We start from the raw sequence: 18,333 nt of genomic DNA, 5'->3' as shown, positions 1-18,333 counted from the left end.
AGTATCTCCACACAAATAGATATGAGACTAACTATCTCCGTCATATAGACTGATATATGTTACACTAGTTTCTCCGAGTATCTTAATATCCTTCTCGAGTAATTTATGACTATGAATATTTAGAATCTGTGTTTAAAGAGAATTGTTCTTATTATCATGATTTCATCATGATCCAATTTTCTATTGTACATATTTAAGGCTATCGCAATATATATTCATCGTATAGAGTGAGAAAATACCATTATTATTATTAACCAAAAAAGATTATGCATAATTATAAGTGTCATCACTAACGTGACTAGCTTGCAGAGCACCTTAAACTAGTATAAACTCCCGAGTATCCTACAGGCATCCCACACCACACACAAGTCACCCTTAGATAAATTTTACCTATAAAAGCCCTAAAGACCTTGGATAAAAGTCACCCTTGACGACAACGACCTAGGTAGACCCCTTCTTAAGAGTTTTGACCTTGACACAAAGGTTATCAATCACCAAAGATTGTTGGCTGATCATAGCACTAGTGTCTTGAACCCTATTTATCAGAGTGGTCATGTAGTGATGATGCTACCAATCAAGAGCGGGTATCAATCGAGATCTCCAAGGGGGAATAATACATTTGTTTTGTTAGATCCCAGCATAGCAATTCTCGACAACACTACTCTGTTGATTGTGCCCTCACTCCACACCCTTTGAGCCTGCTTAAGGCCCTCCTAGCGGGGTTCCAATGCGGCGTTCGGAGGGGAGTCGATGAGGTCGACCATCTACAAGGTCATGAAGGGTAGGGATTTACCCCTATACAAGTCCCACATCGATCACAGTCTCACCATCTTCTTTCCTAAACCCGTCATGGGATTTCAACCTCCTACAGAAGTAGCTAGAGGTGTTCGATTCCCCAAGTTGAACCCTTGGGCATAGAACCTCAGCCTCCTATAGGTGCCTTCGAGGAATGAGCCGATCCTTTGAGCTGAACCTTCTACAATGTTCCTCTTCTTGGTATATAGGGCCTTCTATAATAAGGCCTTGAGCGTCTTTCTGGGTCACTCAATACTATCGCGACCCGACCAAGGTGGATCAATTGGCTCCACAAATGGCTCTCAGGTGGTCGCCTAGGTTGATCGAGGCCATGCAATGCTTGACGTAGAGCCCGACCCCTTCTTTAAGTGTTGTAAGTGCATATCTAGAGACAATTCATGCTGCAATATAAGATTAAAAACAAAAGTCAAATAGAGAAAAAAAGGTTTGGGTCGTACCCCATGGGGCCGAGTTGAGGCTGCCTTGACTAACCAATCCTCATTCATCTTCCTTATCATCTCGAAGGAGGAAAGAATCTCTCTCAAGTGATGTACATGAATCGCCTCCTCATCTAATATAAAAAGAGTGTTATCAGTGTTCCACGTTGACAAAGTGAGGGTGAATCCTCATTCCCGACTGATGCTCATGAAAAAGTAGTGCTCCTTCGAACCTTTATTGTTTGAAGAGGCACCACCTTACTAGTTACATATGCTCTGTAAGCCAATCACGTTAGTGATGATACGTGTGATACATTATACAATTTTTTTGGTTATTATTATGATGATATTTTTTTACTTTATATTGGATGATAAATATATTATAATACCCTTGGATCTGTGCAATGGGAATTGGATCATAATGAGATCATGATAATAAGATCAATTCGTCTATTAACACAAACTTTAAATATTTCTGATCATAACTTACTCGAGAGAGATCTCGAGATAATCAGATAGACTGGTGTACTATATACCAATTCATGTGATGGAGACAACTAGTCTTATAGCTATTTGTATCGGGATACTAGGGGTATAGTGCAGGTACTCATTGAAAAATGAGTTCATTGAATGATCTACTCATGGAATGATAGATTGTTAATGATATTTATTATCAGACAATGGTTCTATGGTCCTAATTGTGTGTCTAGTTTTTAGACTTGATATACCAATGATGCCCTATATGAGTGCTCCACTCTTTGATACTAGACTTATAGATCTAGAAGTTCCAGATCTAACACAGTCGGTCATCAGAAGTAGTAGCTAACTTTACGAGGATAATTGAGTGTTAATAAAGAATCATCCGCTCTTGGTGTCATAAGAGGAATGTCTCATGTGTTCTCGCATAGGTAAATCTATGACTTTGGTCATTTGGATTAAGAAAGGAGTTCTCCGAGAGAATTTGATTAGAGCGAGACTCGAGTAAATTCCGTAAGGGCCTAATAGCACCAAACCCAATATTCAGTGTATAAGATATTAGATGGATGAGAGACTATAAAAATATAGTAATTGAGGGTAGATAGGTCCAATGGATTAGATCCTTATGTATCGTTTGAGAAATTATGGAGTAATGAAATAGTACGTCTATAATCAATGAGTTGAATGAATTATTATGGGATGATAATTCACTGAATCAGAAGAAGTTCTGAGTCAGAATGAGTTCTAACAGATGCAACTCATGGGTAACTTGACATTGAGCTTAAAGGATCACACACATATGATAAATGATACGACGAATAGAAGATTTAATATATGATATTTAATAAATTCCTATTTTATTGGATCCGTTGGGTGAGACCTAATAAGAGCTTATAGTAGATAATTGGATAGAGAACTAATTTTCATTAAACTAGAGATAATTTGATAGAGATCCAATAACCAATAGGGTAGGATCTATTAGGGTTAACTATAGGAGCTCTATCTAAAAGGGTTATAAGACAGGAACCCTTACCTGTCGCCCCTTATCCTTCTATGCCTGCTTCTTTCTCAACCGACTGCCCTCTCTCTAGTGCGAGAGGATAGCAAGAATGACTACCCCTGTTGCGTTTTTACTTCATCCGTCGTGTGGATCACCGTTGAAGAAGGGAATGTGAGATCTCCTTCATCCATGGACTGAGATCTATATATTAGGGATATACAAGTTCCCTTAAGTGAGATTATCTCGTGTCTTAAGTAGTTTTTAATTTTATAATTTTTTTGGCTCCCAATCGTCGCACATGATTTGATATAAATATATTTCTGAAAAAATTGATTTCTGTTTTGTGTTTCCGCTGTGCATATGATGCTCTCCCAAGTTTTCCAACACACCTAACCTAAAACCGCCTCAGGCAGCCAAGTAATAGCCACTTTGTCCCTTGCGCAATCGAAAGCGAAATGAGAAAAAGGTGCGAGTCGAGATAATACAGGTACCTCGACACTCCTCGATGAATGCAACAAGATAGCATCATGAGTTAGGTGCCATCTATGAAGGCAAAATCCTCTACCACTGGAGGTATGATACAATGACCAAATAGAGTAAGAGGTTAAGTCCCACCTCGAAGGGCAACATAGGACAAGTAAAAGCCCCTTAGAATCAAGTGAAAGGGGCATTGCCCAGGTCAGGAAATATGTAACTTGAAGTCGATCGAGATGTAATAACATGATTGTAGGTGATCCAAAAAGAGTGTACTTACCACCCAGTCATAGTCTTGAGAGCTCATCATGAACTCTAGGTCCTGAAGAGCTCTCGAGTTCTCAGGAGATGCATCCCCGAAGACGACTATTATGACTCTTTTTCTGAGCTTTTGAATAATGTTTATTGAGTCTATTTAGTTTAGTTGTTTATTGAGTCTGTTTAGTTCAATTAAAGTCGGGTAGAAGTTTATTTAATATTTAATTATTATTAAGAGTCGAAGTCCTGGTAAACTCTAGGTGAAACTCTATAAATAGTGATGTAACCCTTTCTTTTAATCAATCAATCAATCGAATTTCAGTCTATGGACAAACCTTAGGAGGTCGATCCCCTCGAAGTGATCATCTCATTCTCTTTTTTCTTTTATGATAAGACTTTAGGGTCTTATTAAGGACGAATCGACTTGCTCTACCCTCGAACTGCTTGAGGATAAAGCATGGTCTTTAGTAGACTAGTGACTATAAAACTTAAAGGAGCTAGTGTGAAAAAGAAAGGACATCCTGACTTGAAAATGAGAGAGTAGGGTCGACGACGAGAAGAGAATAATGAAGACTGACTAGCCCTTCCAAGGCAATGTAAAAAATGATCCTTTCTAGGAGAACAGATGGGAGCTCCTGAAATCCAAGAGAATTTGGAGGCTAGAGGCTTTGCTATAAAATAAGCCTACTCCTTAGTGGATGAGGGATTTAAGGAGGAGTAACTGATCTCTCTCCTCCCATGGTTAAGACTTTTGGGAAATCTTGAGGAGAATCATATGCATAGCGAAAAATAAAAGCAAAAATCAAATTTCCAAAATAGGTTTATCGAATTGTCATGTAAAGTTTGAGAGTGTAAAACTTATAAAAATAAAAAATTACTTAAAATATGTGAGACACTCTCACAAACTCTTCTCTAACAGTGATCCACATGATGGATGAAGCGACGATGCACTTCCTCTCGTAACATATTCTTTTCTCGTTTTCGTGCACCATCACACAGTAATAAAACAAGAAGGGGTCGACTCTTCTTACTATCCTCACGCCCAAGTAGGGATTGGTGGCAAAGGAAAAAAAGAAGATGAAAAGATAGGAGGTAGGAGGTAGGCGACTAAATGAGTCTAGCCTATGACCATTTGGTCCATCTCTTATTTATATATAACACTTTCAACTTAACCATAATAAATATTGCCCTATCAGGTATTGGATCTTCATCCAATTACCCTGACATATTAGACACTAGATCTCCATCCAATCATCCATAGCTTAATAAAAATTAGTTCTCTATCTAAATATTCACTCTAAGCTTTTATTGGGTTTCACCCAATAGATCTAATAAAACATAGGCTTATTGGATATCACATATCCAATTCTTTATTCGTCGTATCATCTATCAAATGTGTATGACTCGTTAGGCCCAATACCGAGCTGGTCATGAGTTGCACATGTCATAACTCCTTCCGACTCAGAGAATTATTATCCTTATAATAATTCACTCAACTCATCGACTACGAACATACTAAGCTACTACGTCATAGTCCCAAGATGGTATAAGAGATTTAATCCATTGGACTCATCTATTCTTAATTATTGTATATTTATAGTCTCTCATCCATCTAATATCCCAAAGATCGTATATCGAGCATAGAGCTTTTAGACTTATATGAAATCTATTCGAGTCTCACTTTAATCGGATTCTCCCGAAGAACTCCTCTCTCAATCCGAATTTCATGTTTAGCAGATTTATTATAATTCGATCGACTCTAGCTAGGGATTTGCTTGAGTAAGAATATATGAGATATTCCTCTTATAATACCGAGAGTGGATGATAATCTGTTGACACTCAATTGCCCTCGTAAGATTGGCTACCACTCCCGATTATCGACTGTGCTAGATTTGAAACTTCCAAACCTATAAGTCCAGTATCAAAGAGTGGAGTACTCATATAAGACATCATTGATATCTCAAATCTAAGGACTAGACACAATTGAAATTACAAAATCATTGTCTGATTGGGAGGTATCATTAACCAACCAACATTTTGTAAGCAGATCATTATGTGAACTCATTCTCCAATGAGCACATGCACTATATCCCTAGTGTCTCCACGTAGACAGCTATGAGACTAGCTACCTCCATCTATGGATGAGTATATAGAATACCGATTTATCCAGTTATCTCAATGTCCCTCTCAAGTAATCTATAATCATGAATATTTAGGGTATTGTGTTTATAGGGGAATTGATCTCACTATTATGATTTAATTTTCATTATACAGATATAAAGATATTACAATATATATATATATCATCCAATATAAAGTAATAAATAATAATAATAATTATAAAAAAGATTGTATAACGTGTTATTACTCACGTAATTGGCCTACAAGGTACTTGTAACCAATAGAGATGAGTGTCCTCTTTAGAATAAATCCAAAAAGCTCCAAATGGTGGGAAACCGTGAAGCATACGATAATATGAGATGCCTTGAAAATTGCAACGATGGTGTAAGCCTCAAAACCCACTATAATAGAATTAGTAGAGAAATCTATCATGTTGAGTGAGAGTTCTAGCCCACAACGACGGAAGTATGAGATCTACCACAATAAAGAAGGATAGAAGACCCAATATGATGAAAGCTCGAGATCTATTATGGTGAAGAAGGGAAGAAGGCCCTCCACAACGAAAGTTTGAGATCCGCTATAACGAAAAAGAAAAGAAGGCTTGTCATGACAGAAGCCCAAGATCTGCTACGATAGAGAAGGGAAGAAGGCCCATCATGACGGAAGCCCAAGATCCTCTACGATGAAAAAGGTAAGAAGACCTGTTACTGTGGAAGCTCGAGATATGTTATGATAGAGAAGTGAAAAAGATCTAATATGGTGGAAGCCTAAGATCTGCTACGATTGAGAAGGGAAGAAGGCTTGCCATGGTGGAATTTTGAGATCCACTATAATGGAGAAGGGAAAATGATCTACTACGATGGAAGCTCAAGATCCGCTATAATGGAGAAGGGAAGACCCACCATGATGGAAGCCCTTATTCGCTATGATAGAGAAGGGAAGAAGACCCTCTACAACAGAGCCCAAGACTAGCTACGATAGACTATCAAAGACAAATGTGTCCGAGATGTGTGAGTCAAAAAATTAGACCTATGCTAAGACATCCACTATGATGGACCCTCTAAGACAAAAGTGCTCGAGACATATGAGTCGAGAAATTTGACCCATGCTAAGACATTGGTTATAACAAATCATTCGGGACAAAAATGCCTGAGGTGTGTGAATAAAAAATTTTGACTTGCACTAAAACATCCGCTACTACGAAGACTTCAGGCCAAATATGCTCGAAGTGTGTGAGTCGAGAAATCTAACCTACGCTAAGACATTCACTATAGTGGAGCTTATAGGCCAAATATGCCCGAGTTATGTGATTCGGAAAATCCGACCTGCGTCAAGACATTTGCTACGACGAAGACTCCAAGCTAAATATACTTGAGATGTATGAGTTGAAAATTTTGACCTATGCCAAGATAACTGCTATGATGGAGCCTTTGGGCTAAATGTACTCGAGATATATGAGTTGAAGAATTTAACCCGTGTCAAGAGGAATTTTCCATGACGGAAGTGCAGACCTAATACACCCCAAGATAGTCAAAATTTAGAAAACCCGACTTGTGAGATAAGACCCGAAATGCTCTTATGTTGAATAAACTGAAAGGCATGCCTCGAATCCCTTTTCAAGAATTCTTAAGCATACCCTCGAGGGGAGGCAAATGATAGAAAATATTTTGGTAAACCAGACCAGCTTGACAACTGGTTACCACCAAGACATCAATGTGGAGAACGAGGACCAAGTCATTCCCCACTCGACAGTGACATGGGGGCAATAATGTCCTGTCAGCCTCTGTGGATTTTATCGATTGCTGTGGATAGTGGTCCGCAAATGACTATTTAAGCTTGTTCCCCCTCAGTTGGCCTTCGTGGATGATAGTTCACAGGAGATCATTCGGGCCTATCGCTCTTGTAGGCAAAACACTAAAGGGAGGCTATTACGACGGTTACAAGCGATCCCCTCGATTGTCCAAGTATAAAATCTAACCCCCAGCACCTACCCAAGGGTTGAACCTTTTCCCTAAAAACCTTTCACATTCTATATAACTCTCAAATGACCTAACTTAGCATCAGAGTGGTTGGATTAGGAAGCTCCCATTGATGTTGACCTTTGTGCATGAACCTATTGAGGTGATCGAAATCCACCCAGCTCGACTTTAGGATCATCTTGGATCCTTAGAAGCCACCGTGAAGACCATCTCGGAAGCCTCCTTAAATATTTCGATACTACGTCAATCATTACCGTAAAGACCACAAGGGTTCCCTAAATGATCTTGTACCCTTGGGACAAGATTAGGTTGTATCGACCCACAATCAACGATATTTAGAATATAATATTATCATTATGTTAGTGTTTGAAAAATATGTTACTAATATAATATTAATAAAATTTAGAGACATGAGAAAAAAAATATTAAGGATTTATGTGAGAAGGTATATAAAGGATCTCAATTTAGGTTAAATCATTATTTTTATATTTTGATTATTCTAATATGATAAAAAAATTTATATTTTCTCTCCGTATATCAAAATTCTCCACCTACAACATCAATTGTAAATTTAAAAATAAGATATATCTAATATTAGTTTAAATCTTTTGGTTCTTATAGCAAATGATAGTCTAATGAAAACTAACTAACAAGCAAACATGAAATTGTTTCATTTTTTAATGTGGATATATATATATATATATATTATATAAATTATAATCTTAGAGGGATAAGCAGAAAAACATCAATTTAATCGAATGTTAATTATATAATTTCATTATAAAATTCAGACGAAACAAAATAGTATTAATTGATATTGGTTATGGACCGGTCGGTGACGTTTGCCTTCCCGTCACCGAATGAATCTGAAACGATCACAGGGTAAAGCGACACGAAGATGCCTCGTGATTCACGCTTGGGCCCTCTTTCGTTATTCAAAGTCATGCTAGGGGTTATTTGGTAACTCAGAAGATATTATAGTACTTGCCCCACCCACTTTTTGTCCCCTTACTCGCTGTGAACGCGCACGTATATCAATGTTTGTGCTGGCACTTTATCTACCGTCGACGTCGACTAAGCGAGCCCATCATGCCCGTTCATCCTCACCCCGACCGCATATAATATTTATGTGCGGTAGCGTCACATGGATGCATGCATCATGGATGTGGCTGTCCCTCAGATGATGACGGACGCCGTGATGCCCATCATACATACATATACATGAGGACAAGCGGCAGCAGCTGTTGACTTCACAATTCACATGGAGAGGAAGAGGAGGAGGAGAAGAGATGAGAAACCAAGCGAGAAGATGTTAAGGGATTAATCAAATCCACGAAACGTTTGACGTCCGCCAGTGCACGGGTAGATCTCCTCTCTCTCTCTCTCTCTCTCTCTCTCTCTCTCTCTCCCGCTGAAGAAGCAACCGAAATCGAAGGCGAACAGTCTTTAATCATATTTAAGGCAAACCCTAAGTCCATAACCGGGTGGGAGCTGTGGAAGCTCAAGTGGAGGTGGGGGAAAGGTGGAGATTTGGCTTCAGTTCTGGGGTTTCTCCGTCGATCTTGCCGGGGGAGGATTCGAACGCTGTAAGTCCGTCTCGATTGTTCTTTCTTGCTAGTTTTTCCTTTGGATCCTTGAGAAATTTGGCTCCTTTGGGTCTACACGCCGTGATCCGAGGTGGGAGAAACAGCGTGGGATTCGATTTGGTCCGGAGTTTTCGGTACTGGTGTGGAATGCCCTAGGTGTCGGAGTGGGTGTTGAGGTTTTACTTCGGGTTCCAACGGGCCAAGTGGAGAAGATCGGTGTGAGCAGAGGGGAAGTGGACAAAAGATCAGATTTTGAACTCATTTGGAATCCTTGCTTTCCGTTCCCGAGGAAAAGATCTAATCTTCTTTCGCTATGTCTGCTTGATTTTTGTGGGCATTTTGGTTGCCCCGGACAGCGAGAGGAAGCGATAAGGTATTTCATTTTGTGGAGAATTTGATGGACCGTTCTTGTTTTGATCCCACCTCTCTGACTCCCTCATCTTGCTCTGTGTTTGAAAGGAAAGGGTTTCTTCCCCTGTCAGTGCTGATATGTAATGTTGAGACCATAAAACCGTGTTGATCTAAGCAGTGTTTCCGTATCGGCTACTCTTTTTTTGCTTTCCAGAACATGGTGCCGTCAGGTTCTTCGAATCCCATCGGCGGATCTCAGTCAGTGAATCCTTCCCTTCTGCGGTCGAATTCAGGGTTGCTCGGAGGATCCCAGCCTGGTTCAATCCCATCACAGACCCCTTTCTCTTCTCTGGTCTCTCCTCGCACCCAGTTCAATGGTAACAGCTTGCTTGGAAACATATCCAATGTTTCAGCCCTCAACAATTCATTTGGAAATGGAGGGACTGTTAGTGGGCTTTCCATGCCAATGAATCTCCAACAGCGAGGTGGTCTTGGTGGTGCAGTTGATACGGTCAGCTCCGAGCCTAATCCTCTGTCATCGTTCACGTCTTCGTCAGGCCAAAGCCAAGGGCAGCAACAACAATGCTTCCAGAACCCTTCAGGCAGCCAGCTTGGTCCAGACCAACCACAGTCTCAACTTGATGCAGTGCAGAATTTCCAGCAACAATTCTCTGTTCCTCAAAGTCAACAGCAGCAGCAGCAGCTGCTGCTACTTCGAGGAGGATTTAGTAATGTGGGACACATGGGGCCTGTTAAGTTGGAGCCGCAAATTGGTCCTAGCAATCAGATTGGTCCATCACAACAGTTACAGATGTTACGCGGAACTGGTGCAGTAAAAATGGAGCCACAGCAGTTGCAATCCTTTAGAAGCATGGGTCCTGTCAAAATGGAAACTCAACATTCAGATCCTTCATTGTTTCTGCAGCAGCAACAGCAGCAGCAACAACAGCAGCAGATTTTGCAGTTATCAAGGCAGAACCCTCAGGTTGCAGCTGCACAAATGAATCTCTTGCAACAGCAAAGGCTGCTGCAGTTGCAGCAGCAACAGCAGCAGCAACAACAGCAACAGCAACAGCAACAGATTGGCAAGGCCTTCCCTCAGCAAAGAAGCCAGTTGCAGCAGCAGCTTCTCCAGCACAATGTTCCAGTTAGGCCTCCAATGAGATCTACGACATATGAGCCGGGGATGTGTGCTCGGAGGTTAACCCAGTATATGTGCCATCAGCAGCACCGACCACAGGTAAAAACTCTAATGGAAATTTCCTTTTTAATTCATAAGTGGAGGAAGTTGCAAAATTTCTTTGATCCTTAGGTGTTTTTTTTGGTTAGCTCATTTTATATAAAACTAAAATACAGGATAACAACATAGAATTTTGGAGGAAATTTATAGCCGAGTACTTTGCTCCTAATGCCAAGAAGAGGTGGTGTGTTTCTCTTTATGGAAGTGGCCGTCAAACTACTGGTGTTTTCCCGCAGGTATCCTTTACTGCCAATTAGGATATGTGGTGCAATCTTTTGGCTACATGTTTTTTGTTTTCTAATTGTTCAATGGAAATTTGTAAAGTCTGTTACTGGGAGTGATTATGGTTATTTTGAATTGGGGTAGTTTGAAGAATCTTCGTTTTATTTTATTATTTTGTTCATGTTCTTTAACCGAGGTAGATTTTGCTTGAATCCTGTAGGATGTGTGGCACTGCGAGATATGCAACCATAAGCCTGGACGTGGTTTTGGTATGTAATTGATCTTTAGTCATCTGATTTGGATTTTAGTGTCTGCAGTCATCCGAATGATCTAGTGTATTAGTACATGTAACTCTAATGGACCATTAGGTTATTGGCTTCTTGAAGCTCCACTTTGAGGGCTCGCTAACTTGTTCTCCTTTTTCTTTGTTTACAGAAACCACAGTTGAGGTTTTACCCAGGCTTTTCCAAATAAAATATGCTAGTGGAACCTTAGAGGAACTTCTGTATGTTGACATGCCCCGTGAGTATCAGAATGCTTCAGGTCAAATTGTATTGGATTATGCCAAGGCAATTCAGGAGAGTGTCTTCGAGCAATTGCGTGTGGTGCGTGATGGCCAACTACGGATTGTTTTTAATCCTGATCTGAAGGTGATAAGTGCTTGCAAGTGGTTACTTACACTGGACATTTAGCTAAAAAGCCTTCCTGTTGATTACTTTGGATGATCAGACATTTTCTTTTGTATTCTCTCATTAGATTTCTTCTTGGGAGTTCTGTGCTAGGCGCCATGAGGAGCTTATTCCTCGAAGAGCTATCACTCCTCAGGTACAGGGTCACAATTTGTCTTAGTTTCAGCTTGCATAAATTATGTTCTGTCATCTATTTTCACTTGCTGGCATGTTGCTGTTGACTCCTTTTCGATGTCTGATTCAATAATTTTGCTGGACAGGTTAGTCAACTTGGTGTTGTGGTGCAGAGATATCAGGTTGCAGCTCAAAATGCATCATCAGGCTTATCCACACAGGATTTACAGAACACATGTAACTCGTAAGTCCATTTTGTTTGTTTAATACTGACACTTGTTTCATAAGTCAACTTTTTTGTTACTTAATTAGCTTCTGTTTTGCCATCTATCAGTCAAGTGAATTTATCTGTTTGGTACATTATAACTCTTCAGAAATTTATATTTTATCTGGCTGCTATTTGATTTATTACTACTATTCACATTAATAAAAGCATGTGCTTTCATATACCATTAAAGAATCTGTGCTAGAAAAGATGCATTTACATTAATAAAAGTATTTGACATTTGTTGGTTGCCAACATAGACACTATGTGCTTTTTGATTTGTCTGTTCTTCATATCTTGGCACTTGATGTTTTGGCCTCTTTTCCATCATCTGTCATGAAAGCCTTTCTAAATTTGTTTGATTACTGAATCAGATATTTGCTTTTCCCAACATTAGGATTATTTTCACTTGGAAGCTAGTGTAGTCTCCATTATTACTACTTTTATCATCCTCATTTCTTTTAGGGCTTAATATTTTGCATAATAAAAGATATATTTTCTTTCAAGTCATATTGTCTTCTGCAAAATGTTGTCTTTTTATTGTGATTCAAGTCATGTTGGCTTTTGCAAAATGTTGTCTATATAAATATATGCCCTTGGCTGATTACAATTTGCATGTGTTCCCTGTTAAACTTCTTTTTGTGCTATCCTTCATGTTAGACTGCCTACTGGAGATATCATAATTTGCCTATGAGGAAAATTCTTAATCACAATTTTTTGCTTGTCACAACATCAGTTGAGTGGAAGGTGTGAACCGTAATATCACAAATTTGGTTATTTTATCCCATCCATTTTTTTTTCTTCACGAAATTTGTGGAACACAATGGCAGAAATAGAGGAGCAATAAAAAAAAAAAGGTTCAATGGGTGTATATGTATATCGGAAATTTGCTCAAATCATATGCTATTGAACTTTGCAGGTTTATGTATTGAAGAACTTATGGAAACTATTCTCAAAAACCATTCTCATTATCAATAGTAACTTTTGTATGAGAAGCTTCAGATAAGTATGATTGTGGAGTTTAATATTGAAGAATATGATATTTTCTGTATAACCTTATATAAGAAATTTAGGAACATGTAATTTACATATTTCTCATTCTGATGTATGAGCTATGAAGAAATTGATGGACCATGAACTTTCTGTAGTCCAGGCAAAAGCTAATGGTTGTGCTAATATATCATTTATGATAGTAGAATACACATTTTTCTGGCATTTATGGTGTACCTTATGAAGCAATAAACCATTGATCTGAAAGGAGACTAAGGTGTGTAAAGGAGACTAAGCAATTTTGGGGCATGTAAGCTAGTAGATGTTGAGAAATTGCACTAATGTTTGACACTTTATTGTCATAAACACAATGAGACACTAGTATTAGTATATTTTTGCAAATTTTTTGTTAAAGAGAGTTTCTGGGATGCTTTATGCTTAGTATATAGCATCCTCACGTTTCTCAGTTTGTACATTCTAGTGTCATCTTTAAGTAAATATGATTGTCTTAAAACCTTTTCTTGTCAAATCTGGTGCTTCAAGATTTATATGTGTACACATGCATGTATATACAATAATACAATCATGTATATGCCTGGCAATGTGTGTCTGTGCATCCATTTGTACTTGTATCTTTATATTTGTGTAATTGTGTCTGAGCATTCATTTATCTACAATGACAATCATTTGAGTAGACTGCTATTATCATGTTTCTCTTTTACAACCTAAAATATTGTTGTATGTGAAATTTGTGATAGGTTTGTAGCATCTGCTCGTCAGTTGGCTAAAGCTTTGGAAGTGCCATTGGTAAATGATTTAGGGTACACAAAAAGATATGTCCGTTGCCTTCAGGTAGACTTCTTTGCATTTTTTTTATTATTGGAGTTTGTTTGATGGTTATCATTGGCAACAATTTGCTTTCAGAAATGTTTTTTTCATGACTTTTTTATGTGGTGGTTGTTTGATTATGTTTGACCCTATTTGACTTTATGATTGTGATCTCAAATTGTCTAAATTTTGCTCAAGAAATTTACCTTCTATATAAATTGTTATGTCTGATATTAATGTCTGTTTGTTGTCTGCTTTATTATGCAACCACAAAATAACTGCTTAAGAATAATACTTGTCAGCAAGAAAATAAAAAAAGGGGAATTTCAAACTATTTTCTTCTTATCTACTAGGGGATCTTATGATATCCAGTTCTCTGGCAAATTTATAGATGAATGCTTGCAATCAACACGCTGAGTGTTACTGCTAAAGCAACATTAGCCTGACGAGATGGTGAATATTTTGCATGTAGAATTGGTTTGTTTATTCATGATAAAAGGTGGTCTTTCACAATAAACTGATGTACGCTATAATGTATACAACAACAACAAGCGTCCCAACTATTTGGGGACGGCTGCATGGATCTTTTGCTTATACTGAGCTCTGGGACAATGCAATATACTATGATATATAGCTTGCTTAAAACAATTGTCTTAAAAGATCTGCATGGTTAACTCTGAAATAACAGAGATACACTGCATTATTTGTCATTGCTTTTGTGCATACCTTAATTATATTTTTTCCTTTTCTTGTCCTCTATGTTTTTCTTGATTTTTGTGATTCTTATTGTATTGCTGACATGAGAGAAACTTTACAGCACCCTAAAGAGCAGACACCTTTGTTCTTTCTTATTCTGTTACTGATTCTTTTCCTTTGGTCGGTGATAGATATCTGAAGTGGTTAACAGTATGAAGGATTTGATTGATTATAGCAAACAAACTGAGGCTGGACCTATTGGTAAGCGTCTTCTTGGTTTGGTTGCAACTTCATGGCCTGCCTCATATAACATTAAGCTGCATACTGTTCAGCTACTGCAATATTGCTTGATTGTTCTCAGTATCTCTCTGTGGTATGATATTTGCTATTAATGCAGGGATTAGTGTTAGTGCAACTACATCATTTGGAAACTAAATGCTATTTGTTGCTTGGATATTCTTGTACCCCCAATTCTCCAATTATTTCTTGTTGATATGAAAATATGTCCATCTTAGCATCGCAGACGGGTAGACTAATTATTGCTACTATGACAAGGTTTACAAGATTCACTGATTCTGTTCATATTTAATTAATTTGGATCCTGATCGGCCAACTTCATCCTGTTTATGCCAATTTCTTGGTTTGATTGCTCAATTACTTGTGAAGTCATCAGAATTGATCACAATTGGTCCCAACCTATTTAAATGATCTCAAGTATCCACTAGTAAATATTTAAATAAAAAAGTTTTTTTTCACATATTTGTTCCTGTACATTTTGTGAAGTTCATATTTACCCCTGTGAGTTCTGATACATCAGATACGAACCTTTTAAAGATTGGGTTCGTTTAACCTAACTGTCCAGTTAACCCGCGTTCTGACCTGCAGTGGTTTGTAGTTATAGAATAGGCCAAAACATGGGAAGATTAAATTAATCTTACCACAGCTGCTGCAGCATGAGAAATGGGGAAAGAAGAGAGGTGACAGTATGTTGGATTGCCGGCTATTGGTTGCAAAAGGGCAAATGGTTAGAAGATGATGTCCGTAAAGGATGATTTCAAATGTAAAGTAAACATAAATAATTTTGGATGTCCATTTTTGCAAGCATAATAAGGTCATTCATCTCTCCATCCCTTTGGTAAAGTTCAATAGATAGTCGACACACAATTAGTAACTTCAAGAAAATAAAATTTATAAGATTTGAACGGTTGTTTTTGCAACATGTGAGTAATATTTTTTAGCATACATAATTTTAAATTTATTTTGTGCTATATTTCTCGCTGGCCTGTTCCAATCTCTCCTATTTAATTTGGTCAACCTTATACCCAAGCTGATCTTTATTTTAACTATGATCCCATGATCCTTGATTTTCAACATTGTCTTTGGATGGTTTCGAGATAGTGGAGATTGATGCTCATACTTTTGGTGCAAATTCTTTTTCCAAGGTTCTAACTTCTTTTTTATTTCTGTGGTTCAGATTGCCTGATTAACTTCCCTCGGAGGACTTCCACTTCGTCAGGGCTTCAAGCTGAGCAAGCCCAACAACCTGATCAACAGCAACCCATCACCCAGAATTCAAACCATAATGATCAGGGATCTGCTCATGCCCCCAATGTACCACTTTCCGCTGGCAGCAATAATGTTGTTGGTGTAGATAACTCACTTACTGCTGCTTCATCTACTTCTGCGTCCACCATCATTGGTATTCTCCATCAGAATTCTACGAATATCAGGCAAGAAAACCAGATGAATATAGTGAACAACCCTTTTGGTGGGAATAATGTTCAAATTCTGTCTTCCAGCTCATCAAATTCATTAGCTCCAACCCAGTCCAATCCTCCTTTGAAACCTGCTTCCGGTGACAACCCAACAGCAACCTCTCATAATGCTACTTACCTGAGCTCCACAAATTCAAGTGCAAGTTTGTCTACAATGCAACAGCCGGTTGCACAGTTGCATGAAACTGATCCAAGTGATTCACAGAGCTCTGTCCAGAAAATTTTACAGGAGTTGATGTCATCACAGCTAAATGGTGTCAGCTCCTTGGGGAACGAGACAAAGATGATTAGTGGTGTCACACCAGCTTTGAGTGGGGGAAACTGTTTAGTCGGAAATGGGATATCCAATGACTCAGCTATAAGTGGCACAGGCTTTACAGGTCTTGGTGGGATTGGTCTATCTGGTGCTGCTAGTGGAATGCGAGCAGCAATGACAAATAATGCTATGGCTATGAATGGGAGGATTGGAATGAATCACTTTTCCCAAGACCCAACAGCTATAAACCGTCAGCAGCAAGATATCGGAAATCGATTGCTGGACAGGTTAGGAGCAGTAACTAACTTCAACAATCTTCAATTTGATTGGAAGTCCTCCCCATAGAAGTGAAGCAGAGGTGTTGGCGAATTGAAATTTTTACTCAAGTGGACAAAAGTGGTTTGAGCAAATGATAAATCGTCAAACTGCACATGATCAAATATTTCAGTTCTTCTCCCACTTTTTTGGAAGCCTCTCAACTAATTCCTCCGAAAGATAACACATGATAGCTTCTTTCCTAGTTCTTGTTCCAATTACATGTCTTCTAACTGCCACTTGTAATGCTGCATATTGTGTATTATGCTTCCAAGGAACATCTACTATATCAATGGGAAACCTGTGCATTTGTGGAGCGAAAGATCCTGGTATTGCTTGTAGCCATTTCTCAATTATAAAGATGAGATACGAGATGGCTTGGATATGGAGGGATGCCTCTTTTTTATCTTTTACCCTCTTCTCAAAAATTTGTAAAGAATTGCTTTTTCCTCATCGATTTTTTTATATTGGCAAAGATGAAAGTTGGAGTTCTCAAGGTTCATTGATGTCATCTGCAAATAATTAGCTATGTTATTGTCAATGTTATTCATGAATAATGTGGTGTTAGATAAATGTTGCATGTGAGCCACTCCTCAGGTAAGAGTTTGTCTGAGACCCATGTCAGGTCTCTCTTCCTGGCGTGACCTTTGTTCTTTAGTGGAACATTGGGATTTGATTTACTGTGTGTGGAAAATGGTTGTGCTCATTTCAGTGGCATCAGTCACATTGGTGAATTCTTGGGTATTGGAATAACTACTTGCGCACTAAATTAATGTTGGGAATGGGGTGTTTGATTCTGCTTATTTTTTCCTAGACATGAGATGATTAAATCTGTGGAAGTTCATGGCCGGTGCTCTGCATATATATATATGCTTCTGATTTCCATTATACACATCAACCATCAGTTATCTGTGCAGCTTCTTGTGATCTGTAGCTTCATATATGTGAAGAACCAAGTGAGATGTGCAAGAGGTGTAAGAAGTTTTGAATGTTTGTTGGCTGGGAGTATTATGAGTTCTTTGATGTTGTATTTGTATCTTCAAAGAAATTTGTGGAGATTATATTGATGCAAATAGTAATATTACTCACATTAATGCTGTTGCATGCTAATAACACTTACCAGAGATTTGGTCTAAAGGAAATGTTGAACATGGTGCTGAAGTTTATACTACTTTTGTGAATGAATGATTTGGAGCAAGTGAGTTATCTGGCAATTAATTGCTGTATTGGAATTTCCAATGCTAATTTAGATGTCATAATACAAATGCATGTAGGGATTATAACTGAGCCTGATTAAGATCAAACTTAATATAGGATTAAGAACTGCTTTTTCTTCCTATGCATATCACAGTACATTAATGTTCAAAATACTCATATCTTGTTGCAAAATCTGCCAATAAATTGGGGAATCTAACCACAACATTTGAAAAGTAGAGAGAGCCAACTTTTGAAGCTTGTAATTTGT

General features: G+C 38.3%; 1 protein-coding gene across 5 annotated transcripts; it reads left to right on the top strand.

The window, feature by feature from the left end:
• The first annotated feature begins 8,795 nt into the window (after positions 1 to 8,795).
• LOC135584620 (transcriptional corepressor SEUSS-like) lies at positions 8,796 to 17,370 on the top strand. 5 transcript variants are annotated; one of them, XM_009391805.3, is made up of 10 exons: positions 8,796 to 8,903; positions 9,693 to 10,718; positions 10,835 to 10,954; positions 11,161 to 11,209; positions 11,376 to 11,590; positions 11,697 to 11,765; positions 11,890 to 11,987; positions 13,757 to 13,850; positions 14,714 to 14,783; positions 15,997 to 17,370. In XM_009391805.3, exons 2-10 carry the CDS (start codon positions 9,696 to 9,698, stop codon positions 16,896 to 16,898), a joined length of 2,640 nt encoding a protein of 879 aa, XP_009390080.2. In that variant the 5' UTR covers positions 8,796 to 8,903; positions 9,693 to 9,695; the 3' UTR covers positions 16,899 to 17,370. The 5 variants fall into 5 exon arrangements, with proteins under 5 accessions (XP_009390080.2, XP_064953171.1, XP_064953170.1 ...); XM_065097099.1 differs by having other exon boundaries at positions 8,800 to 9,127; XM_065097098.1 differs by having other exon boundaries at positions 8,800 to 9,500.
• Positions 17,371 to 18,333: the final 963 nt, after the last annotated feature.

This window comes from Musa acuminata, chromosome BXJ2-2, assembly GCF_036884655.1.
Source record: "Musa acuminata AAA Group cultivar baxijiao chromosome BXJ2-2, Cavendish_Baxijiao_AAA, whole genome shotgun sequence".
Lineage (NCBI taxonomy): Eukaryota > Viridiplantae > Streptophyta > Magnoliopsida > Zingiberales > Musaceae > Musa > Musa acuminata.
The sequence above is the reverse complement of the archived record's forward strand: the minus strand, read 5'-3'. Positions and strand labels throughout refer to the sequence as shown.